This window comes from Ciconia boyciana, chromosome 2, assembly GCF_034638445.1.
Source record: "Ciconia boyciana chromosome 2, ASM3463844v1, whole genome shotgun sequence".
In the NCBI taxonomy this organism is placed as follows: Eukaryota; Metazoa; Chordata; class Aves; order Ciconiiformes; family Ciconiidae; genus Ciconia; species Ciconia boyciana.
The window spans coordinates 10,140,637-10,167,553 of record NC_132935.1 but is presented as its reverse complement, the minus strand read 5'-3'; the positions used below and the strand labels follow the sequence as shown (position 1 = coordinate 10,167,553).

Genomic DNA, 26,917 nt, shown 5'->3' with positions numbered 1-26,917 from the left:
TGTGAAAATAACATCTGGTAAAATTGAGAGTGAATTAGATTCTAAATGAGATATCAAGCACTAATGAGTGAAATACAGGTTAGTAATGACTAGTCCAGTTGGGTAAAGAAACTCTAAAATATACCAGGTGAGGATCCTGCACAAATCCTCTGAAAAATAAGGTATTACAAAATTCAGGAGGAAATATACATACTGTCTCAGGGAGATAATCCATTTGCTAACGCAACTGTTACTGCTTGCTGTGGAATCTACATTTATTCTATCACCAAGAAGGACATAGAGCAATGAGATAAGAGAGGAGTGGGAAGATGTACCAATGGCTTAAACGGCTGTGATATAACAGTCATTTAAACCATAGTAAACCAGGAGCTGTGCTAGCTCCCGTGGTAGTTTTAGGCATCCTGATTCCAGAATTTTTTGGTTTTTTATACCTTTTGAAACCTGAAAGGAAGCAAAACAGCACTTTCATTGCTAGCATAGATCTGCTGTCTGCAACTGTTTTACAACAAAAAAACTCTGAAACAACCCAAACTGTTTAAACAGAAGTCCAGCATGCCATTTCAGATCTATTCAAGTCACCCCAAAAGATTTATGATTCCACAGCATGGTATTCCTGTTACGAATGCAGGAGGAAGAAATATAGTTTATCGTTCTTATGGTTACTCACTTCTCTGTAGTTTGAGGTATAAGGCATTAGCAGAATTCTCATGGAACAAGGTTAACGTAACGCTTCTTGATTGGGATCTCAGCTATGGGTACTGGATATTCTGCCCACTGAACAACTGTAAAGTCTGGGGTGAGAAGTACTTACAGATAAAAGAAATAAGCATTAGGCAGATGCCAGCACTGCCTGAAAGTGTGATGGCTAAATGTGAGGGCACAAGATTTTACATAGGAGAAATTACTTTACTTCAGAGCTACCTCTGACTTGAAGGTGCCACTGGTCTGAACAGAAGGTGAGTGGCAGCAAGTGGAAATGGCAGCGTAAGATGGGAGGTCCATAGACATATGTTGTCTACTTGCCTGGCAAAGCTGCAGGGAGCAGCTCAAGATGCTGATGTAGAAGGTCACGTAAGCAGTTGCAAAATGTTAATGACTAGAAGAAAGCATAATTCCAGACTGAAAGGTTAGGGCTGGGGAGAGCAGAGGGAAAAGGCTTCTGAAATAGTTTTATGAGACTCCAATTTAAATTTGAATTTGTTTTGTTTCCTTTCCTAAATGGGCAGGAGGAAGGGAGAAAGTGACAGTAATATAAGATAACATGGAGGAAATAGCTACTTTCTGTAGCAAAACAGTTGACACATTATTTTTTTCATGACTGCCTGTAGACTATGGTTTAACACTAAGGCTACCGGGACAAACCTGTAATTACTGCACAGGCAAACAAGGAGGGAAGGGACATTTCCAATATTGTCCCACAAGACATTGCCCCTGCCTATAATGAAGAGGGCACTGTGATTCATCTTTCCTTAATCCACATCATCCCTTTGCATCCTGGTGCATTCCCCATCCTTCTCTGAGCCCACCTATGGTGCCCCAGCACCCCGAACACAAGCAAGGAGATTGCTGACCAGCAACTATCCAGCTGTTGGAGGTAGATGAACCTGAGCAAGTAAAAAAATGCTGATATTTTTTAAAACTGTACTCCTGTGTAATGCTAAAAACCAGTCTGATTTAGAGGACAGAAAGAAGGTTCAGTCCACTTTACGGAAAGGATTTTGTGTTTGTATTGCCTGTGCTTACTGGTTGGGACTAGCACCTAAGGAATTATGGAATGAAAGCACTATTTTCTAAGCTTTGCAGCACAGGTTGGTATTGGAAATGTCATACTGAGAAGAAAATGTATCAAAACTGCCCAAAATGTTGACTTTTAAATAGACTTTTTGTCATCCAGATGCAATTCAAAACATTATTAATATTTAAAATCTGACCTATGTAATGTGATGGATTAGAGCATGTTTTTTTTTTTCTCTCTTGCTTAAATAGCATTTAAATGAAAATCTACCCTTTCGGTACAGATTTTCCTTGTGGCTGCTAATTGTGAAGTCTAAAATGACAAGAACGTTTATATTCTGAATATAAGATCTGATTCTGGGCAGTGTCTCTTTACTCCAGCCCATGTTCAGGCCTTATTTTTATTAAATAGTAATGTAAGACTAGGTGAAACATTGACTAGCTTGCTCATTTGGCAAATTGTTTGTGACCAGGCTGTCTCCTCTTTTGCACAAAAAAATTTCTAATATGCCATCCCCCAGCTTCTAGATTAAATGCTATTTTGTCTAGACTTTTTCACTTTATCTTTTGACCTTGCGCCTTGAAAAGATTAAAGATTACTCATGACTTTTGGGCCTTTAGATAGTAATTCACAGGATATCAGAAATCTTGGATTTCACTTCCTCTGGGTCCCTGTCAGCTTTGCATGATGACCGCACTGAAAGAAATATCTTCATATCTTCTGTTGCAGCAGTAGTGGCTAATCTGGCTTTGGGGATTCTACCTTGTGTCTCAGTGTCATAAATATCCTCATGGGGAAACTGAATCTTTTAAAGTGAACCTTTCTTTTTGCTTCTGCAGGATTTCTTGTGAAAGAAGGGCTTAAATATACTTCAAGCAGAATTTTTCTTTTCCGATGGTTTTCTTTTCCAATGGATTAAGCTCTCACCACTGATACCACCTGAGGACCGGTTTCCCATAAGTCAATTTAAAAAGTCTGTTTTCCAGTGGAGGTTAAAGTGATCACAGAGAAGTGGGCCTCCATGCTTGCAATTCCCCATTATTTTTCTTTCTTTTCAGTCTAAGTGCACATCCTATAGCAGACCTGCTGTTGCTGCATTGTAATAGCATACAAGTCAATGACATCATTTGAGATCTGTGCAACCCCGCTCATCAGTTTGCAAGGAAAATTCTCCCATTGCCTTATCTTTTTTAACTTATATCTTACATTTGGATGTAGACTAAAACAGAAATTAGTGAGATCATACTGCTGTTGAGAAGCAGCAAAGACATGAACAATATTTACCTCTTAGAAGCAGATGTTAAAAAAAGGATGTTTAAAACAAAGAGTTGACAAATTAGTTTTGACTTGAAATAAACATAGCAGTTGCCTAGAGGACATCAGATGGATCCTATGACTAAATGAAAGAAACATATCTATATAAATATAGATATATGTTTTGAATAGAAGTGTCAGTTTATTAATATGCTCAATCACTGTTTGTGTCAAAGCAACCTGTCATCTGACAGAAAACTGCTTGTACTAGACAGCAAACGAAAACTGTTGTTTTCAGAAGCAGAGTTTGCTCAGTGTAGGCATTTTCCAACAATGAAAAGTAATAATTGAAGCATTACAACACCTGCATCACGACACTGTCTATTATGACCTCTAGCTCAGTCCCAACTTCTGAAAACTGAAACAAAATGAAAAACAAAACCAGAAAACAAACAACGCAAGATAGAACCTACAGCTTCTCTAGTTCAGTGGACATTTATTACAATTTGAGTTGTGAATAATGCAGCTACCAAGACCCAGCTACCTTATGCTCCAGGCTGGAGTCTTTAAACATCAGTGAAAAAGGCTTGATATGCTCTCTTCTCAATTTATCGCCACTCCGTAAGTCGATGGTGTGCTCTATTCGCTTGTTAATTTCCTCAGGCCCAGACTGGACATGCAAAGCTTGTGCAAGATGGTTTGGAAGCAGATTTATTGAATTTCTTGTTAGGGCAGCCAGAGTCTAGGGGAAAGCACATGCAAACAGAATAAACCTGCTGGTTCCCTTGGGTTAAAAATGCAATGTTTTAGATCATGTTGCATTGCAAACCATTACAGCATTCCATGCAATTCATCCAATGAAATCTATAGAGGTGTAAAATAATAAGCCTGTTCCACTAAACACATACAGTACATTAAGGGGAGTACTTTAATGCTATCGTTTATATAGACTAGGAGGTTTGCTGCTGCACTGAACATTAGGCATATATTCCCCTTTCCAGATTTTGCTGGTTAATTATTAGAGCATGCATGAGGGGAGTACACACCAAAATGACAGCAGGGTATCTAACTCAATGGTGTGTTTTAACAACTAAGAACAGAAGCTACAGAAAACAGAAGTCACAAAAAAGGAGTAATGATGTTTTTCTTGATCTTAAAGTTACTGGATGTGTGTAGTTAAGGAACAGATCTGTTAGGCAGGAGGGAAGAAGGTGACATTTCTGATTACTTCAGCATGGGTTTTCAAATAATATCTTCTTCTTCACTACTCGTATATTTCAGCCAGTCTAGATTACAGTTAGGCTATATGATTTAATTTAACTGTAATTCATATTATTATTTTAAATATTATCTCAAATGCATTATTCCTTTGGTATTTCATCTACTAATCAAAAGAAAGAAAAGACTTTTGCACAGCTTCGCAAAGGAAAGGTAGCAGAGATAGTACGAAGGGTGCTTCACCTTCAGGAAAGAGGTAGAGTTTGCTTTCATAAAGAGAATAACTCAGTCCAGTTTCATGGTATCATTTCATCACACAAACCACAGTGAAGCAGCACTTTCCCACTTGAATGGGAAAATAAACTCTACTACCTGTGATATTCCCAAGGGTTAACAAATGTTAATGAATGCAAAGGATATAAACCTTCATACATCACAGCATAAGACATTTCAGAATTATTAGGGACAAGAAGTACACTTCTTGAGAAAAGTTATCTGATAGGCCCTTGCTGGAAAGATCTTCTGCTATATCTCCTACTGGGCATTGTTGGGAACAGGAGTTTGGGATGGATTTATCACTAGGTTTCTCTGGAAAACCAATTCTTTTGGATCATGGGATTACGTATAGCAAATGATATAGGGAGGTTTCCCTTGTTTGTTTTCAAAGTATAGTCAGCAATTACATTCTAATGAATCTTGGAGAGATTCCATTGAGTCAACTGGATAAATACTGTGTTACTAACACTAAGGCACTACTTCAGTTTAGGTGTTCCTATCTGTTTTAAACTGAGCTATGCAGAAAAGTTATTATAAATTTGTGGTGGCTGAAGTCGCACAAGTGGGTCTGAAGTCACTGTTAAAGGATGAGAACACATCAGATGCTCTTGTGTGCATTAATTCCTCAGAATTAATTCATATTGCTATATCTCCACTGGAAGTGAGGGTGGAGAAGGTCCCTAATGTTTTAGTTGGGCATCATGTTTTATTTACATGAGGCGAGTGATCTCAATTCATCCTAGTAAGTGACTACATTTTGCCTCAAATTATATTTTACAACTTGATTAATATGAAGAACTGTCTTCTTGCTGAACGTATGAATTGGTTTACAATTTGTGGTAGATGAACATGACATAATATCACCACTATGGCAACGGTGCCAGTAGTATTGGTGTAAAAATGGACTCTGAAGTTGCATTTATTTTCAGAGCATAACAATGAAATTCATATTTGAGTTTAGGGGAGTCTTCTCTCCCTCACACCCGTATACATACTTAAGAAAACAGCTTCCCTGTAATTAGGAATAACAATAATGAAAAATATCGTGCAAATTATTTTCCCAAGAATATGTTCTATACACATTTGGTCTTTGTATCCCCCTCTTTGCTCTGCATCTTTTAAGACTGTGTTATGGCAATGTAAAGAAATACTGGTTCTCCCTATTACCTCTCCTACACATTTGTGAACAGCTGCATGGAAGATACATGCTACAACGGGCTTTTGAACTTTCCTAATGCTGACAATAACCATTCATCATACAGGAATACATACAAGTTTCTGTTACAACAAAGCCCAGCCAAACTTGCATCTGACACTAAAAGATAGGATGAATTAAAACAAACAAATAATAAAACTCCAACTTTAGAGATATTTTATAGAGATTTAAAAAAGGTAGCTGGAATTAGATTTTACTTCCTTCCAGCAAAGTTTTCATGCAACAAGTCCAAGCATCCTGACCTCAACAAGAAGGGAAATTTTAATTTAGAAAACTTTAGGAAGGCTTCAGATTATTATTTTCATACTGCAAACACTAGGTCTTGGACAGAAATAGGGAAATACAAGGTCACATGTTTAAAGAGACAGGATACAGGTAGGATTTGGTTCAAGAGGAAGACACCTAAATCAAGGTGTCTAGGTGCTTGGTGTTTAAGCTTCTGTTACTGGCAATATACACTCGGAATACTTCCAGTTGCCCAATCATAGGCAGCTATGGTCAGCTGAGCTGCCCCAGGGTATCTTGGACAACAGTCTGGAGCTAGGAACCCCATGTACTGCTGGTCGGTGGTGGGGACCAGCTGGAGTGTGCTAGGGTATCTCAAACTGCAGTAGACAGCCACAGTCAAGAAGCTGAATCAAGCTCTTACTCAGCATGTTTCAGCATAGGTGTTTAGCACTATTTGGGACATTGGAGTCTCTCACCTGGCTTCTAATTGATAGTCCAGATGATCACAGGTCTTTTATAGGCCTCTTATCATATGGATGTCTCAGGCACCCTAGAAAACTGCATATAGCACTAGACCCTTATGTTTAGGAGCTGAGCTGTGTGGGAGATTGACATCTGGGATAGTCAGTAGATACACAAATGCAGGTGCCTTGGTTTTGAACTGAATTCCACCCTGTTGTTTATACTTGTCTGTCATCTTGACAGTCTTTAAGTGTAATTTTTGTGATAACTGGTAAGAGTCATTGCAGCCATCACTAAAATGTGCTTATACAAGACACAGATATTTTAATTTGCTTTTTCCCTAATTCACATCACTAGAGGCCCATCAGATGCCTCCAGCACCACACACAGTGACCATATTATGCTTTCAGCTACCTCTTTTGGAAGGCCCAGAGAAGAAATCCAACTTCATCAGCTATTAATTTATTTTAGAGGAGGAGGCCTTAGAATCATAGAATCACAGAATGGTTTGGGTTGGAATGGATTTTTAAAGGTCATCTAGTCTAACCTCCCTGAAATGAGCAAGGACATCTTCGACTAGATCAGGTTGCTCAGAGGCCCATCCAACCTGACCTTGAATGTTTCCAGGGATGAGGCATCTACAACTTCTCTGGGCAAATGGGCCTTCACTCTCTTAATGTAAAATAACTTCTGTCCAACTTTCTGTGCTTTAGAAAAGAAGCCCAGACACCTGTTTCAATAACAGAAAACTCCATCCATATTGGGCATGGCCTGAATTTCAGAGCAGACTCTTGCATCCTTGGCTTACCTCACCACCAGAGCTAAGACACATGGTGCTGACTGTGCTGTAGACATGTGCAGCTTTTGTTCATGTCTGTGACTGCATACATAAAGAGTGGTTATTCTGTTCCTTACACATATCAACACAACTTCAATTCACTGTTTTAGGCTGCCCATAGAAAATGAGGTTGAGCTAAAGAATATGGATTGTGATGAATCTGATTTTGTCAAGAGAACTCACTAGAGACTTTGCCATTTCATATTCTTCCTAACATAACTACAGCTAAAAGTAAGACACATGATCAGAGTTGCTCAAATATTGTTGTAATTTATGTTGGGTAAAGAAACCATTCAAATCATATTGGCAAATATTCAAACATACGGAGTGATTCATTGTTGGGTTGCTGCTACTTGGATTCTCAACGTCTGCTGCTGCCAGTGACCTTTAGGTGGCATAATTAATGTTATTAAATGCTTATTCTGTCCAAGGCTGACACACCTCTGGAAAAAGCTACTATATCCTAATATAATTTAAATCTATCACTGAATTTTGAGCTGAAATACATTATTTATGAGCAGTAATGCCTATTGTCTCAACTGTGAAATTCTAAATTACATAATAATTGAATTACACATGGAATAGCAGATTTTTTAAAATTTTGTCTCCATCAAAAAGCTTATTGTAAAGCTGTGTAATATAAACAGCTTAAAAAAACAGTGAGAAACTATTCTAAAAATGGATTGTTTATTGTCATAAGACAAAAATTTGCTTAAAAACAACTGTTTAGTTATACCTATTTCAACAATTTTCATGGACTTTTTACTAGTTTATTGAGTGGAAGTTGTTCAATAGTAGAATAAAAACACTAGCCTTTTATTTCATTCCTCCTCTTTGCTAGTATCAAGGTCAGAAAATGATCAAAGAAAATGATAGCCTACTCTGCATAGATTTTTTGGACTACAGAAACTGGAATGTCTTAAAGGGAAAGAAGAAGAAATAGAGAGAGATCAGAAGGTATTCACATGAGCATGCACTCATACCTCTATTCCTAATGAAATGAGAGTATAGAGACAAATCAACAAACTACAGTGAATACTAAAAGGCAGCATACATGCAGATACACAGACGAACAGAACATATATAAAACAGGTGTTTTATATAACAGCAAACTATGCCATGCTCCAGTTCAGTTTGAAGAGACGAAGAGACCACCATGGGCTGATTGATTGTGAAGGCTTATCATTTCTGAGCAGATTTGTAAGAAGCAGAAGACGGTTGACAAAGCAAGACCTCTACACAACAACGCTGGAAGTTCAACAGACAGTGCAGACAAGTAGGACTAAGGATGTGCAGCAGAAGAAAGGATATATCATGTCATTACAGATCCCTCAGAAAAATGGAAGAAAACTCCAGCTGACCTTGTTTCATAAAGACTCATCAGTCTTTCAAATGCAGTGAAAAGAGTGGTGTCTGAGGGCATTTTAACCTTTCCATCTTTAATTCCTCTAAGCAAGCAGACTTTACAAGTGATTTTTATGACTGTACAAAAATTGCTTGTTCCCAGGGTGCTAGCAATTAGCCATGCAATGCTTTTGGAAAAGATCTGATCAGGAGCAGATTTTATTATCTCATATTTCTATTGAGCTACACATGAGCTTAGAGTCTAACTCACCTGCTAGTGAACCTTAATTATGTCTTAGAATCTAGGTTTTAATGGTTTTTATTAAAAAAAAAAGTGAAGAATGGACAAACTGTTTTTACAAGGTGTTTTTTTAAGATAGATCTTTTTTCTTTCCCTTATGTATCAACAACCTACACTATGCTTTTTCCTCTGGCAAAACGTCCATTCACTCATCCCTTTCCTTTGATGGCAGTGCAGTGAAGCTATGCAATGAGATACGCACTCTGACTAAAATGTCCCAGCTAGTTTAGTAACATTAGCTTTACTTTTAATTTACTTATTTATGGACTGGTTCAATTAAAACTAAGCTGTGTAGTATTTAATTTCAGTTGGAAAAACCCCAAAATCTCTGGTCCCCTGGCATTTCCTCAGTTTGGATACATGATTTATTTCTGCCCTGAAACAATTTGTTTAATCTTCTGCTGTTACAGTATGTGTTAGAATGAAGGTTAAAGATTAATTTGTCTCCTCTGAGGCTTCCATTATTGAAATGCACTCAAACATGCATTCATATTTGATGACATTAAAGGAAGTTTGACTTACGTTCTGTTTTCCCACTATGTTATCAAATGGAAGTTCAGGGCTCCAGGATCCTTCGGTAAATGTTGCTCCACTGTTTCTCCTGTCAGAGGAGCTGACAGCCTCTTTCACAATATCTTCAGGCAAAGTCAACAGACTTTCCTCAGGTTGTTTAATTAAATAAGTCTCAATGTTATGTTTCCTTAAGAATTCATTACGCTCTTTGCCATGCCCTTCTTCAACTTTATAATCCCCATTCAGGCAGTCCAGAGTGGCTTTGGAGATGTGAATTCTCCTGCATAAGTGAAATAAGTAGTAGCAAATACTGATTGTTCTCTAGTATACATAGGTAAGAAGAAGTTTATGAACTCTGCATAATTTTTAACATGATGGATAAATAGAAGGTTTTCTATTGTATATAATGATTTCTATAGAGAAAATGAAAAAATGAATTAAAAAAACATGAGCTTCATTTGGGGACAAATACTCTCAAGGCATATTCAATAGAATCACATGAATGCACAAAGCCCTGTCACAGGAAAAACACTTTGATGTTCACACCTGATACTTTTGCTCACAGTAATAGTTTAATGGGAGACCTTCCTGAGTAAAATACTATTCAGAGTGAATGAAAATTGCCACTTCAGGTAAATATGGTGAGAGGAAAATATATGGTATGCAGTAGAGCAGTTTGTGTGAAAGCTCTTTAATTTCCTTCAGTTACCTGAGGTAGCTTAGACAGTTGAAATTAATGGTCTGATTGCATCTGAAGTGAATTAGGGAAATAGGGAAACTATATAAAGGCAGGTGGGGTGACAATTTCTGGTAAGACTAAGTGATGAGTTAAAGAAGCTTTTGCAAAAGTGAAGTTGAATCTAAGAGATGACATACAAAAAGTTCAGATATTGCAAAATCATGTTAAGGCTTTGGATGTCTTCCAATCAAACCTGGAGGTGCTTTGTATTTGGACTTTGTTAACCATAATTATGACTGCTTGAGAAGGACAGAAAGAAGTTCAAGTAAAAAAAAAAAAGGGAAAAAGTAGGGTTTATTTTTATTTTTAAGAAATCTTCAACTTCCTACATGTACGGTAAATTGCAGACACCTCTAAAACACATCCACATGGTTAGCCGTGCTATACTTTATAATGCAGCATCATAAATGCAGTAAGAGGAGATGTTCATTAGGCACTTAGCTAACTCAAGCAAATAAATGTAGTGACTCCATTAAGATACTTTAAAATCAGTTCATTTTTCAAATTTGGATGCATGGCACTTTTTGAAAGTCAGGCTCGCAGACAGGTTCCTAAAGTTCAGTCAGCTAAAATTTTTGATAATTTCTTAATAACACATGCTGAGGCATTTTTCTCAGGCACCACAAATTGGCTTGTCTCCACTGAAGGAAATGGTCCTAGCATGCCCCTTGGGAACTTTCTTCTGGAACTTAAAGGATGCCACTATAAAGTCAAATTGCATAAACTGCTGGAGTAGAAAGGCTATAAGCACATGTATGATGTGCACGTATTGCCAGAAAATAAAGTTCTGGTTGTCTTTAAGCATTGTGAAATACCTAGGAGTATCAGAATTTGGCACAAACTAGGTCTATGTAGAGTATTAAATATCAGTATATAATTAAAAGATCAAAAATGTGTATCATCTCAGCCATTTTTTAACCTGCCTCAGTTTCCCTCTAAAGCCAACACAGGTTTTGTACAACTTTCACTGTCTGAAGTCATGCTGTTATGATGTCCACAGAGATTAGTACTCTTTTGTAGTCAAATGTCAGTAAAACTGACAATAAAAAGCAGTAAAAATGTTTCTGAAATATAAGCAACTTTTGGCCTGGACTTTAAAATCAGATCATATGATCTCTCAGAAAGACAATGCATTTCCTAGCTCTTAGAAACCCAAATAGACTAAATTGCTTTATGTAAAGTACTAATAAAAAAAAAAAAAAGAAAAAAGAAAAAAAAGAAGAAAGAAAAAGAAAATGATACATTAGTTGCCAGGGTGACTATCTTTGTGCTGAGTTTCCACTAATATAATTTGGAAAGATTGCATTATAAAGCCCTGAAATATAGATTTTATAATGGAAATGATAACAGATTTAACTAGAGCGTGGAGCTGGCTATTGATGTAATACTCTTAAATGGACCAAGTATTAATAAATAGTTGGTAGATTAAAAATATTTTCTGGTTTCAACTTTTGTACAGCTTACTTAAAAAAACTTAAAATGTATAGTGGAGAGATGTCTTTCTAATTTTATAAAAATGCAGTAAATCGGGAACCTGAGCATTGAAGTAAAAAGGCATAGCCTGTCCTACTGTTGAAAACATATCAGGCCCAAAGCTTTAGATGATACCTGTCATTGATACATCCTGGAAAATTCACTATTAGCTAGGTTTTATGCCAATTCAATACCATAGATTAATACCCAGATACACCAGGTGAAGACTATTAGAAGATGGGGTCCTGGCAGAAGAGTGTCTCTGAAATAACACTACAGGTTCTTACATGGTTTCCTTCTCAGGTGTTGTGGACACATTTTTTTCCTCTCAGAAACCCAGAAATGATTGCTTTTTCTCAATGCTCCCGAGTGCCTCCTTCCACGAAAACTGGGCTGCCCGCTTATGCTCCTTCACTTGGGGGCAATCTGTCCCTGCATCACCCGTGCTTATGAGGTCTCAGGGTGATATGCGACCAGCAAGGGGAAGAGCTGAGCCCCTTCTCTCCTGACCCCGGAGTGCGTGGAGGGATTCTCCCCATCCCGGGCAGGCGAGCTGCCTTCCTCCGCTGCGCACTCAGGAAAGGGCTGTGGTTCATCTTTGCTCGTTTCACACTGTGGGAGCAGGACCATTCATAAACCCAGGGCAGCTTTTCTGACAAAACAGAGGAAAGCAGTGCAGTTCTGGGAATGGGAATGATCTCGGCATTGCAGCAGGCAGGGGGATTTGAATGCTGGTGGCAAGGCGAAGTAAGGAGAGGCTGAAGTGAACTTAACTGCTCTATTAAATCTGCTCTGTGCACTAGGAAAGCCTGATGTAAATCACTGTTTTGAGAGACTTAGTGAATGGCTGTCACATAGAGGCTTTGTTCTGTTGGCAAACTGATATACAGGAGTGGAAATCACTCTGCTCTGATAGACTGCATCCTAGCCAGGCATTTTATCAGCAACAGCAAGGTGGTGCATTCGCTGGGTTATTCATTAATAGCCGTACTACTTGCACACATTAACAGCAACGAACTAGACGTTTTGCAGGTGTGGATGGTGAAACTTAGATGATTGATTTGCTCAAGTTAACAAAGCAGCATGTGACCTTTCTTAGTCAGCTGAGGCTACCGTGGGATAAGCAGCAGGGAAATAAATTTTTTCTGCAGTTTTATACACTGGTGACATATGCAGAGTATAGAAGTTGTTATCAGAGCATGCGATATTTCATTTTCTGCTGATTCTAAGAATATATATTAGTATAAAGGTCTACTATGGGGAACGGTGGAAGGGGCATGCATTTGCAAATACAACGTAAAGCAAATATCTTTCTAACTTCCTGGGAACGTGACAGCTCTGACAGATCCTGATGTGTGTGTAGGGAGTACAGCACAGGACTCAAATTTGATGACTCAAAACATCTCTTACTCAAGATGACAGCATCACTTAGACTTTTTCCACATAAAGATGTCTGCTGCTATTGCTTCTATGTTCCATGGCCAAAAATTGAATTGTTGTAGGGGATCTTTTTCTACATCTTTCATCAATGGAAGGTGGAACTGAAAACAAACAGAGAATTCCTGCAACCACTACTGTTGCTTCAAATTTAGGATTTACAGCTTCCAGACTACTGTGAGGTATAGGCCATGTGAGGCAGAAATAACATTCTGCCTTCCAGGTGAATCAGCCACCTCAGACAAAAGAAAACTAGGCAGCTCAATGGAAAACCATGTATTTTCACATATAGACAGGCTGACATAAATGTCTCAAAACATCTACTAAAGCATTCAATTATTTAAAACGCTTCCTAGAGAGCCTGCTGTCCATAACACATTGTTATTAGTGTAACGACCTATGAACACATAATTCTTCCCACACTTTGTGCATTCTGAAATAAAATAAATTGCAGCCTTGTGCCTCACAACAGCATTTGAATGCAAAGGATGAGAGAATGAAGCCTGGAAAAACCTCAGGAATGGTCAACACCTAACTGGGAAATTTGGGTTACCTCTGAGTATTATGTGGGCTGAATACAACCACTGACCTTTTTTAGGAAATCACAGCTGGCAAAGAAAAAGAAATATTTTTGTCTTTTCCAATGCCTCTGCAAGCTGACCATTTCTACCTTTTTTGACTATAGCCTCACAAATCCTTGCCAACTGCAAAATAGCAAAAAAAAAAAAAAAAGTTCATAGTTGATGAAATAAGGTAAGTTAATCTGTTGACAAGGTTAACAGTGTACTGTGTTGGCAATGTTTTCTGACTGTGGGACATACGCGTTGCCTTACCCAGGAATTCCACCTGACTCGAGTTTGTTTGCGATATCCACATCCCATGACCAGACATCAAACTGCCACTTTCGCAGGCCCAGCACTCCACACAGAACCGATCCCGAATGTATCCCTATTCTCATGTCAATGTCATGCTTCGTTCTTGACCTAACATATCTGTTAAACAAAACAAAAAAAAGAAAAAAGACCAGACTCATGAAAGTATATGCCGTGGTTTTTTATATCTTTTAGAAAAGGGTATGATGTAAAATACAATGTCATTTGTTATACAGAACCACTTAGTCTGTAAAAATGAAGAGATAACTTTCTAGGTAGAAAAGTACAGGTAGCGATAAAATGACTCTAAAAGCCAGGTTATCATTAAGTGCATAATTGCATGCATGGTTCCATGGCACATGTTATTATTCCCATCAGACAGAAAGAGAAAGATAGGGAGAGAAAAAAATGTCTGAGTGAAGTGTCTGGACTCATGAGTCCTTTAGCTTGTAATTATAAAACAGCATTCAACAACATTACAAAAACTATTATCATCAAACCTGCATATACTTTTATATTCTATTATAATTTTTGAAAAAATTTCAATATTTCAAAAATGTTATTTTATTGGCTGAAATTTTCCAGTTATTCTTTGTCCAAAGGTGAATTATTTTCAGTAGATTTGGCCGGAACACCATTTGCTCTGTTATGATAACAGTGTCCTTCTGAAATCAGTTTCCTCCATTCTGTGTGATGGCAAAGACCATTTCACCTCTTCAAAAGTAAACTCATGCAGGCATATTTGTTAGCAGTCTCAAAAAAGGGACTTTGTCCCCACACTGTTTTCAATTAATACGTCTATTGGTTATAAAGGGAATTTTACTGTGTTAAAATAGTATCTTCCTCTTCTGATACAAGGCAACATATATTGTTCATAGCCACAGGCACCTTAGTAGTGTCTTAGACCTAGGGCTGCATCTTCCAAATCAGTATTGAGATACTCCAGCACATCACTGTGAGAAGTTCACAACTAAAATAATTGAGCTGTATCCTTTGGGATGACAAAGAAAGCACTTTTCCAGTTCTGCCTGTATGACAACAATTATTTGCACCAGAAATATATGAGAGCTAGTGTTCATTAATATTTGAATAGCATGCTCAGGATAGGAAAAGCACGTTGCTACTGTTGGTCTACAAACAATGCTGCTGTTTCTCTGTAAAGAGTCCCGGTTCTACGGTCACTGAAGTCAATAGCAGCACAGCAAGATCACACAACAGAGCAGGCAAAGAATAAACAGCTCTATTTCACAACTCTGAAGCTAACTACCATTGCCTCAGATGCCTCAGTCATGACCTTGACAGACCCTCTCTGGAGGAGAAAAGGGTAAATTGCTTACATTCAATACTTGGCCTTTCACTGTTGCAACGGGGCATCAATTCAGTTTGGGGGAAAGAAATGAGAGTTTTAAAATGGAGACAAACTAGTCATATAAAAATGTGAGGAACTGAAAATAAGTAATTCATCTTTTTTTCCCTTTCCTGCATATTCTGAAACCTTGGAGAAAAGCATGCATATGATAAGTTTCAGTGCAGTTGTTTCCCTACAGGAAGATCTGTTCATCGTATCAGGAAGATAACGTATTTCAGATATCTAAAAGAAATACATTTTTTAAAGTTAATCATAAAATAATAAAAAAGAAGCTTTGAGAAGGGATTTATCTGCATTCTGATACACCAAGTTTATAGTTTTCATTTACAAATTTATTCTTTGATTTGCAAGCAAGAGGGCTTGAAATACCAAAATTAAACAAACAATCACCTGTCTCTGGAAGATGGGACATGAAAACAACTCCTCCACACTGAAGTAGTACCTTAAATGTTGTGAGAAGAGTTATGAGAAGTGAAAGCACTGCAATTTGTAATGTGTTTTGAATAATTTTTATGGATATGCTACAAAAATATCTAAACTAACACTCATAACTGTCAGAGGAATTATCATACAACTCCCCACATGATCGTTTCCCCATTCTGCCTTTTTCTTTTGTTCAGACTAAGACAATTATTTCTCATTTTATGTCTGATTTCCTTATCTTGAAATAAAAAGCTAATTGGATCCAGAGGAACAATTGAGCAAAAAGCTTTTCATTGAAAAACGCACACAATAAGAGGACCTTACGTTTAACAAAATGGGCTAATAGCATATATTTATGTAATATCTCTCTCTACATATATATATACACACACTCTATTAGACCAATTTAGATTTTAAGTACTATAGTATTTAATTACTAATAAATACTAGGATTTAACATTGGACAATACTAGCTTTGGGCAATCATCAATGGCATGGAATTTAAGAAGTCCAAATGTCAGACAGAGTAACACTGGACACAAGTATAGATTGGGAGAGGAGTTCCTGGAGATCAGCCCTGCAGAAAGGGATCTGGGGGTGCTGGTCAACAGCAGGCTCAACAGGAGCCAGCAGTGTGCCCTGGTAGCCAACAGGGCAAACCACATCCTGGGGTGCCTCAAACACAGCATAACCAGCCGCTCAAAAGAGGTGATTATCCCGCTGTATTCAGCAGTGGTACGGCCTCACCTTGAGTACTCTGTGCAGTTCTGGGTCTCACCATTTAAGAAGGATGTGAAGGTCCTTGAATGCATCCAGAGGAGGGCAACAAAGGTGGTGAAAGGGCTGGAAGGCATGTCCTATGAGGAGCAGCTAAGGACTCTGGGTTTGTCTAGTTTGGAGAAAAGGAGGCTGAGGGGTGACCTCATTGCTCTTACAGCTTCCTAAGGAGGGGAAGTGGAGAGGGAGGTGCTGAGCTCTTCTCCCTGGTATCCAGTGATAGGACGCGTGGGAATGGCTCAAAGCTGCGCCAGGGGAGGTTCAGACTTGACATTAGGAAGTATTTCTTTACTGAAAGGGTGGTCAACTGGAACAGGCTTCCTAGAGAGGTGGTCAATGGCCCATGCCTGTCAATGTTTAAGAGGCATTTGGACAATGCCCTTAATAACGTGCTTTAGCTTTTGGTCATCCCTGAAGTGGTCAGGCAGTTGGACTAGACGATCATTGTAGGTCCCTTCCAACTGAAATTATTCTATTCTATTCTATTCTGCTAAATACTGTAAATTATGGCCTTTTATTTGTACCCTACCTGAGAACTAACACACAAAGATCTCATTGGAGAGACCAGGTAAAAATGATTGTGCAAGTGAGCAATACATCCCTCTGTTTCCAGAGTATTCACTAAGGATTGCTAGATTTTGACTTTTCCTTTGTCATAAAAATGTGATGATGGCCTGAAAAGGCTTCATCAGTCTCTATCAGCCAGGACTTCCGCTTTTATTCAAAACTTCACATAGCTGTGCTGCCTACACTGCCTCCTGCATGACACTATAGACCCTAATAAAGGTCCTATCTCTCTTGCCTCATCTGTTGCGTTTCACAACCTCCCAGCAACTTATTCCTGTGTGCTGCTTAGGTGATATTTGATCTCAGCTCTTCATCTGCAGTCAGTGTGGATTTGGGTACCTGGCTGCATCCTTTGACTGAAGGCCGTTCTGTTTTTCTGTCTGCTGCGGTGCTGGTGAACCTGCAGGGCCCCCATCTTCACATCCTCCTCTTACTTGCTCTTCACAGCAATGTGCTCTTATGTTGATAGGTAGGAAACTAATTGCATAAGGGGACCTGATTGAATCGAGCCACAGGCAGTCTGAGATATATTTAAACAGACCCTGTCCAGAACATGAATCAAAGCAGAACAGTGATCTGGTCCCGCTCCCATTGCTTTATTATTTGCAACACAAGACTGAGAGCAGAGCTGTTGAGAACTTGTTTGTGGAGACATTAGTTTTCGCCAAACTTTTGTTGTAATGCTTAAAATTGAATAAAGAAGAGATAGTTGTAGTTTAAAAGTGAAGTGATCGATTAGTATGTAAAAAGCCATGGAATTATTATTTTTCTTTAAATTTTGGAGTGATGTGGGGTTAAAGAGATTTTTGAATTATGTAGAGAAGGGGACTTCACCACGGTCAAATCTTTAAGAGGTCTTGTTTATATACTGCCACAGGAAAAAAAGCAATTAAAAACTTTGAAACAACAAACCCTGGATCATCTTCATCAATAGGTGTAGTTCTCATTTATTCAGAAAAAAACTTCTTATAAATAATAACATGTATTAGATACTGAAAAAATGAAGTGTTTATTTTGCATAAGCTCAGGCATTCCATATCTTTTAGTTCTTCTGCCTCTTAAATTTATTCAACTATCAATGAAGCTTCTAATTAAAAAAAATATATTTGCTTCAAGTGTTTTACAGGCCCTCTAAAAATACTTTGACAAAGTATGTGCATGAAGCTGCATTATTGATGATCTATAAAGCAGCCCTGTTCACCTCACAAGCTGTCTGATATGTTATCCAGGATGAGGCAATTGTGACTGATGCTTTTCATGCCATATCTCATTTCAGTCAAGTCAGTTATAAAAATTTCATTGATTTTAATTGGATCTTGGTGTTTCCTTCTGGCTAGCATTCTTTGGTGGGTATTTGATTTTTGTGCTGTTAATCAGGGGCTTTCCTATTTGCATGCAGAAGGTGAGCCAAAAGTCAGAAATCTGCTTTTCAACCTTTTCTGTAGCTGCCAAAAATCTGAATGCCCTGGAATTCATGCCTTGCAGGTTCAGACAGTGACACACTGGCTACATCTGTGCTGATCAGTTTAACTGTGCAAGTTTCTGTCTATGCTTTGAGGTACTTAAAACAGCTAGTTGTTTTTTCCTGGCCAAATAGCTCTCTCTCAACCTGTCCCCAGGTTCAGGCATTTGCATGTGATGAAGATCATTTCCAGTGGGCAATTTGAATGCAACTGCCTGGTTTTGGAAGCAAAAATAGTTTAGAAGAATGGAGTTGGCCAGTCTGTGTCACTTTTTCTTGGTAACAGCTAACGTTCCCTGGCACTGTTTAACTTACACATCAAGACATAGCCACTATCATCCTCATGCAGATATAATAGGAAAGTCTATGTATTCTGGTTGAAATAAATAAGGATGATAGCTGACCGTGCTTTGAGAATAACGTGGGACTAGTGATCTCCTGATGTCCCCTCCAAGCTGAACTTTCTTATGATCCTAAGGTTCAATTCCGTAGACAACTTTTTGGTTGGACTCAACAGATTTGTGGAATTTTCCTGAGTGAACTCAAGTGCTTTTTGGTGCTGACATGAGACGGTAGTAGGTGAACTGAGGTAAGTGCTCTTTTTGGTGTGATTCTGGGAACTGCGTCATGCTTGTGAAGGAGATATCCATTATTTTTAAAAAGCTAGGTAACAGGGTGCATTAATCTACTGAACTGTTCAAAGAATACAGCTCAGGTACTAGGACTCACAGGATATAACACTTTGTAGATGGACTTTACACAGCATTGAATTTACAATTTAACGTAGGTATTATCCTAAGAAGCCAGTTTAAAATAGCTCCAGGGTGAGTTTACCTTGGAATTAGAGCTGGATTCCAATGTCAGCAGAAACTGTTATCTGGAGAAGTTTCATATCATCAGACTTATCATTAATATAACTGACTTGCTCTGGGTTCAGACGGATACTATAGCAACATGGACAGAGTTAAACTACTGTTATATTCCTGTTTCTTATGTCTATCTATTCTGAGAGGCAGAAAACTAATATAGCACAAGGGACTACAAACAATATTATCAGAAGTCTGCTTTTACATTTGAAAACTGGTATAAAAAGCTATACCAAAATACACACTCCTATGCCATCTTGCCAACATAGTTTTGCTTGTATTTGGTGTCACGTTCAAAGAAAAGAGGTCTCAGAGGTACACAAACATATTAATCTCTAGCCAGTTCAATTCATATAGTCACCCAACAGCAAAAACAGGGAAAGATATACTGTTCTGATGCTCTGTTCATTTGCAGACAGTGGCTGAAATGGACACATGGAGGTGAAGATGTGATCCAGTCCCAGTGCGAAACCTATTCACTCTGTAGCCTGTCTGAAAAGTGCTGGACGAACTTGTGAATATCTTGAAAAGCCACTTTCCACCACCATACAGAAATGAAGGTAAGCAATAGTTTCTGGTTTTGTGAAGCATTATTTTGTTTTCTGTGAATCAGGGCTCATTACAACATAGGCTGAGCCTTGTACATTATAAAAGAAATAATCTGTGGCAGGAATCAGAACTGGATCAATTACATTATTATATAATTATATAATTAAATAATGATTTATTAATTATGGAATATGAAAGCAATTCCTGGCTGTTTCAATGCCTAAGTAACTTCTTTGACAAGCATTGATCACTTCATGATTTTTTTTTAATACCTGACAGATGAAGTTAAAAGCAGTTTCTCCTGCAAAAGGCAGGAAATCTGCCAGGTCAGTCACTGAGATAATCTAAAATAGTTGTGGTATTTGGGTTTGGGGTTTTTTTTGGTTTGGTTTGAGTTTTTTTGTTTGTTTGTTTCATTGGTTTTCTTTTTTTTCCCTCTCTCATGAACTGATGTTAATATTAGTAGATAATTACAGACTTTTAATGAAGACAAATTGTTATCCAATTTCTGGAGTTTAGCTTATATTGTATGCTGGGACTATTTTTTCTGTCATAATAATTACTCTTTCAGCTGGTATTTTACTGGGAAATAATCCAAGAGATGAAATCACTCAGAACTCCTTGACTTACCAAACAAATATACTAGCATAAAGGATTGTTTGAATTTCTACTATTACGTGGATTGTTGTTGGATTTCCATCACTATATCATGTGAGTGAGTCCTTGAGGAGCTGGGCCTCACACAGTCTCCCCCTCCCCCCCCCTCTTCCCAGTCACAGGGATTTTAGGAACAAGGACAGTTAAGAAAGTGGTGGTGAAATCACAGCCCTTAACCCCTGGAGGCAGTTCCTGTCACTTATGCTGCCACTGTGTCCCAAGCTGAAGAGCAGAAGGGACAGTTATGTTGCCCACCTTGATACCCTGTGCCACAGACACTGGTACATTTTATCTGCTCGTGCTTGTTTGTGTTGCAGTAATTTGTGCCTGATGGAAGTATTTACTCTAGGAAGAAATTCAGTTTTGATTTGAAAACACTGAGGGACAGAAAAGCCATCACTTCTCTTAGTAATACCATCACCCATTTCTAAATCTAGTGTTTTCTGCTCATAAAATTTATGTGCTGCTACCAAATAACTTCTCAATCTTTTTTTTGACTCAGCTAAACAGATCAAGCTTCTCTTATTTTAAAGGCACTTCTGCTTCATAAATTATTTTTGTTACTTTTCCCTGCATCCTTATAAAAATGTTTAACAAGCTTTTTAAAATGAGGCAGCCACATCATTTCATTATTCTCATCTCGGTCTTGAGATTGACAGACTATGCTCTACAATTTCCACTTTGGAAGCATTCTCTCCTCTTCTTTATGATTATTTCCTTCACCTCTCTTCACAACCCTTCCTCTACTTCTTTCACTCTTCCTCTCCTTTCTCCTTTACCTCACTTTCCCTCTGAACTTTCCTCATTATGCTTTATGTAGCTGTTCCTCTCCTCACAGCCCAACCCAAAGAATGGAAACCCCCAATGAACAAGCATACTAATCTCTTTCTGGAGCATAATATGATATTTAGAAATTATCTCAGTTTGGAATTACTTTTATGTTCTGTATCTTTCTCTTATCTATTTTACATCCATTTTAATATATTTGAGGAAGAGATTGTCTCACCAAATCTAACCTCATTTTATTGTTAGGTCTTAAGCTCACGTTCCATATTTGACTGTCAGCAAATAGATATCCTCATCTTGAATTTTATCACATATCCCATCCATAATCCCATCCATCTGGTACTCCAACACAGCTTTGGAATTTCACTAACACACAATGAAAACACCGATGACTGCTTTCTTCTTACTAATCTTTCCTTCCCCATATAGACATAGAGATAAAGATAAGATGGCTGCTCTTTTTTGTAGCTAAGAGCAGTTGCAGATTTAGTTTCCCTGAGTGTTATCTCTGACACCCCTTTAGCTTGGGTGATAACTGTTAAAATGAAACATTATCATCTGATGACTAAACATTCCACTTGTATCTCATTTCTATCAACTGTCAGCACAGACAGGCATTAATACAATAAAATTACATACAGGAAGAGTTACATTTCATGTGAAAAATCTATAAGACCCATCTAAATAAACGAACCCTTGTGAAGACCTTGTTCTTTTTATTTTAATTTGTGTTTCCAACTGCAGTGAAAGAGGAGGAGGTTGGGTTTTGCAAGAGGAGGAGGTTGGGTTTTTACAGGAGGTTGGGTTTTGCAAGATAGCTGGAGTTAGGATTCTTGCTCATGCATAAATGTGATAGGGCAAAGCTTCTTTGCTTTAGAGCAAATATCAGATTTCATAGAACCTTCTCATGGCTGAAAGTCATATTTCAGTTGTACTCAATAGTTAAGGGAGCAAAGTGCAAGAAGACAGAGTGGAATAACAATAATAGCTTTTCATTTATAAGATTTGTCACAAGACACGGTGATGCAAAAAATCATTACAGAGAAAATAATGATCTTGGATTGTTTTGTTGCATTCTGAACAGTTCCTCACATCTACAAAGAGAGAAGTGGAGCAGCAAGACTCAAGTTCAAATCCTTGGTATATGAGCTTAAGATCACGTTGTAGAGTCTCAGTTAACAATAATTTAACACTTTAGCTGTATGGATATGAGTTGTATTATTACATATGAGTTGTATTAAAACACTCAGAAGTCCCTTGTGAGTCAATTTGTCCATGTAGATTTATTTTACATGTTGTATAATGAATAGATTTTAAATTCTTGTTCAATTCCTACTGACCATGCAGTCATCAAGAAGGCTAGAAGGAAAATTCAGTAATGGTACCCTGAGATGGTAGATTTTTGGGCACTGCCTCACCAGAAGTGTTGGTACTGATCCTTGCAATGTTACCAACTGCCTGTTGTGAATGGAGAGAACAGAAATCTTGGAGGACCTGCAGGGGAAAATGTGGTCTGCCTAATGTAATGCTTCCTTCTACATTAATTGCATAAAGAATTTAAACTGGTACAAGAATTAGGAGTTCAAAAAGTACCTGGATTGCTCTCCATGATCTAGGTGCCTAAATCCCAATTATAAGTGGGATATTGTAGCATAAATACCGGTTTTTGTTTTAATGTCTAATTTTTAAGCTAGGCTAAGTGCGTGAGCTAAAATATAGCTAAGATTTAAAAGCTAAGATCTAGCTCTGCAAGAGGGAGAAGAAACAACTGTTCATGTAGGCTTTATGAGTAGTGAAATTTTTGGAAATGTCCTGTAAATATCCTCTGATTTGCAAGAAGGCTTTGAGTTTGCCTATATAACTTCAATGTAATTGTGAAGTCTGAATGATGGTTTCTCATATCTTGGATCATCTCCCTATTATTTTGGACATACAAAATATTTATTTTGTGAAATCTTCAAATGAAGATTAAAAATTTTATAATCATCAAAATGTCACTTCTAGCAGGTTTTAGATCTGATCAAATTCTGCAGTGACGAATATATTAAAAACTCAGTTTTCTAAAAAAAGTGGGGGTTTTTTCATTTTAACTGAGAGAGATATCTACTAATTTAAGTTCTAGTTAATAGACTGTAGATAACTTGAAATTGTCTCAGAAATGTGGACTGAAGTATTTGTAATATCCCATGGAAGGATTGGTCCTCCCTGTGAACTATATGAGCACACATTAAGATAAATAACATAAGGCTCCTATAGGCTCCTATATTCTGAACAGAAAAGCCTGGGGAAAAAATCTTGCTCATTGAATGGCCAGAAATTCAGATATTGAGATTATCAAATAAATTGGAGGCAATCTGAACTGAATTAGCCTGGGATGACCAAAGTCCTAATGGACATTGTGGACCTCCATTGGAGTCCAAGTCCATTGGACAACCAAATGGTTGCATGGAAACCAAAGTCCTAACGGACTTTGGTTTCTCAGCTCCCGCTGAATAGAACTGCCATTTAAAATAGTAAAACTACAGTACCATTTCTACTGGATTACTGCCTTTGAGACCCGGTTCATAAAATGGCACCAGGGTGTTAGAGACTTCCACATGTGTAAGGAGATTCAGAGAAATGTACTACCTTGGAAGAAAAATGGCTTACAATGGGTTTGCTGCAGGTGGTATTACCAAGCAAATGCAAATGATTTGATGTGTGTCTCCACAAATTTTTGTCAACGCTGGTAGCTTTTTTCATCTGTGTATGTTCTCTAATTTGTGTTTCACTTTCACTGTGGGGATTCCAGAAGCAAAATATTGATTACTTTGTGCAGCATTTAGTCTGTGATAATTGAATCCAATCTTCTTAGAGATCATTGTTGCATAATCATTATTCAGTTACATTTTCCATTAATTAATTTTTGTCAAATTCTTTCTCTATTATCTCAGTAATGTAGCTGCAGTACGCATTAACTGTCTGATGTATGTAATGAGACAGACTCAGATTAAAGGAGGAAAGCAGTCTGGAAAAGAAGCAGACAAAGAGATTGGACAGCAAAACAACCATGGAAAGAGGAGAGTGCTCAGGTTAGGCAACACTGTTTTAGGGAAGACAGCAGCAGCAGAAGAATTTAGAGAGGGGGAACTCAGCCACATTGATACCGAGGACAAAAAAGATGGAGAAAACCTCTCTTGGAGGATCGGATGTTGGCCACTGTCACAGATAGTCATTGGACAAGCTCTATACATGGACTGCTGAAACACTGTTTTTATTAATCCTGATTGCATCAAAATACAATAATCTTTCAGCAACACAACTATATTTACATGATGGGAACACATCCCTTAATTAAAACATTTCCAGCCCTCATGGATTTAAGCACAAACCTAATTTAACAAGTAAAATTTGCTCATCTGGCAAATCTTAGTGCTTATGAGTTTGGCTATGAGCTAGTTTCCAAGCTAAAGTATTGCCACAGCTGTCTATTTAGTGTTTATATTGTTGTTTTATTTTATTAAAGGGATTATTGGAAGCAATTCAGTCTCCTCCTCATTAACCTCCTCTTAAAAATGACAACAGTGCAAAGTGAGAACGGTTAAGATCTGTGAAACCTATCACTTGCAATGCACACACAGCTATCATGTTACATGCTCTGAAACAGCACAGGTTAATAAAATGCATTTAGTATCTGTTCCCACGCATTACATGGATTGAAAAAGTCCTGCCCTTTTCACAGTGATAATCCTGAGGTCCCTGAACCACCACAGGAATTACTTGTCTAGTAATAGCATTCTCAGATAAGAAGTTCAGGACACTGTCAGAAACAACAAAACAAGAAGAAGGGAAAAAAAAAAAAGCATTACCTGATAGTTTTGATCATGCTGAGCCCCATTTCAACACAGCAGTGTGCATGGTCCTGGCGAGGTTCTGGGAGCCCCGACACGCAGTAGTAACAGTCCCCCAGGATCTTTATTCTGAGACAATGATGTTCCTATACGTAAATGTATCAAAGAGAAAGCAAAGATTTGCAGCTATGTTTTCGTAATTTTAAGATAAATGTGGAAGGGGTTGAAAAAAATACTGAAAAAAAAATTAAAAACTTGTTGCTGGATGTGATTAATACAATCTTGATTTATTTCACATTTGAAATAATGTACCTTTACATTTTCAGTAAAAACGGATATAGTGATTTTTGTGTTATGCTAGTCAGAGATGTCCTTGCTGATGGTGAGAAAGGTTTCATCAGAGTTAGGCTGGAAGCTAGGCCAAGGATTCAGAAACACCAGCTGAGATAATGAATAACCAACCCATTTTAGACTATTTCTCCAGGGCATCCTTTCTGCCCGCTTTTAACACTGGCAATAAATGAAAAACCTCTTTCGTCCCAATGATAATCCCTTCCCACCTAAAGTTTCCACTGTCACACTGAAGCATTCCCACCATCTGTAGGAGCTGATCAAGTATCTGCAAGCCAAAGATATCAAAGGTGTCTTGCATTAGGCTTGTACTGTGGAGAAATGACATTTATTTGGCATCCAGCTAGAGACATCCTTTACCCTAGGAGCAAATACTGAATTTCAGTACTTAAATACATATTAACAGTATCTTTATAAACTGAAACAACATATTACTGAGAGTTTGGATCATTAGTTTAGAAGATCATTTTCTAGTGAGCAGAAATACCTGAGTTGCCAAAACTTTTGCAGTTCCTAGGCAAGCAAAACAAGTGAGCCCAAGATTAGCTGTAAACTTGCCCAATGTATTCTGCTGGCTTGGCATTCACAGGAGACAATCAGTGCACAGGAACAGAGACCACAATAATTTGAGGACAGAGCTGCAAGTGTCTAGGGGCGGACAGTATTACAAGTTGAGTCAGGGAAGTGTTTTTATGATGGAGAATCATTGAAATAATAAGTGCAGTATTAGAACTCAATCAGTAAAGGCTGTGATGACAGAACATTAAAACGAAGACCAGTCATTACTGGGGAGTAGGATAATGATTTGTAAAACTGGTTCATTAGATGATAGCAACATTTGCCCTGTGGTATTTATTTCCATTTTTCTCTTCTCTTTCTCTCTGGCAACCTGTGGTGGAGGCTGCACTAATCAAAGGAGTGGGGATACAGTAAACCCACTGGGGAAGAGAGAACTTTAAGTAGGAAAAATGTGAATGCTGGCTGTGCCTCAGGAATTGAATACTGGCCAAATGAATGGGACTCCAGTTTATTATTCAAGATTATGCCTAGGAATAATGAAGCTTTGTAGTCAACCTCAGACAAGTCTTTACAAATCTTAGAGTGGCAAAGGGAACCTACACGCTTGTACTCAAAGCTTTTGCAGAAGTCAGCTGAAGCTTTAAGCATGCCAGCAAGGGCAAAATCTGCTCTGGGCACAGGGCCAAAGTAAGCTGATTCACCCTGAAATCTCCTTAAACCATCAGTAGGAGATGACTGTTTGAAGCTTTGGCTAAGTCTCCAGCTAATATCATTGCTGGCTCTCAGAGTGCAATGCCTAGTTGCCCAAGTTTCACAAGGAAATTCAAGACTAAAGTCAGGCTTCTAAAATGTCAA

The 26,917-nt window shown here is 38.0% G+C and overlaps 1 protein-coding gene across 2 annotated transcripts in view; it reads right to left on the bottom strand.

Moving 5' to 3' along the window:
- Positions 1 to 26,917, bottom strand: part of ADCY8 (adenylate cyclase 8) — a 131,800-nt gene that overhangs the window by 39,705 nt on the left and 65,178 nt on the right. Inside the window, exons 5-8 of one of the 2 annotated variants that reach the window (XM_072851882.1) lie at positions 25,211 to 25,338; positions 13,868 to 14,026; positions 9,395 to 9,665; positions 3,534 to 3,731 (exon numbers count right to left, since the gene is read on the bottom strand). In XM_072851882.1, coding sequence (XP_072707983.1) covers positions 3,534 to 3,731; positions 9,395 to 9,665; positions 13,868 to 14,026; positions 25,211 to 25,338 — 756 coding nt within the window. The remainder of the gene's footprint in view (positions 1 to 3,533; positions 3,732 to 9,394; positions 9,666 to 13,867; positions 14,027 to 25,210; positions 25,339 to 26,917) is intronic. The other variant, XM_072851883.1, reaches the window with a different exon arrangement.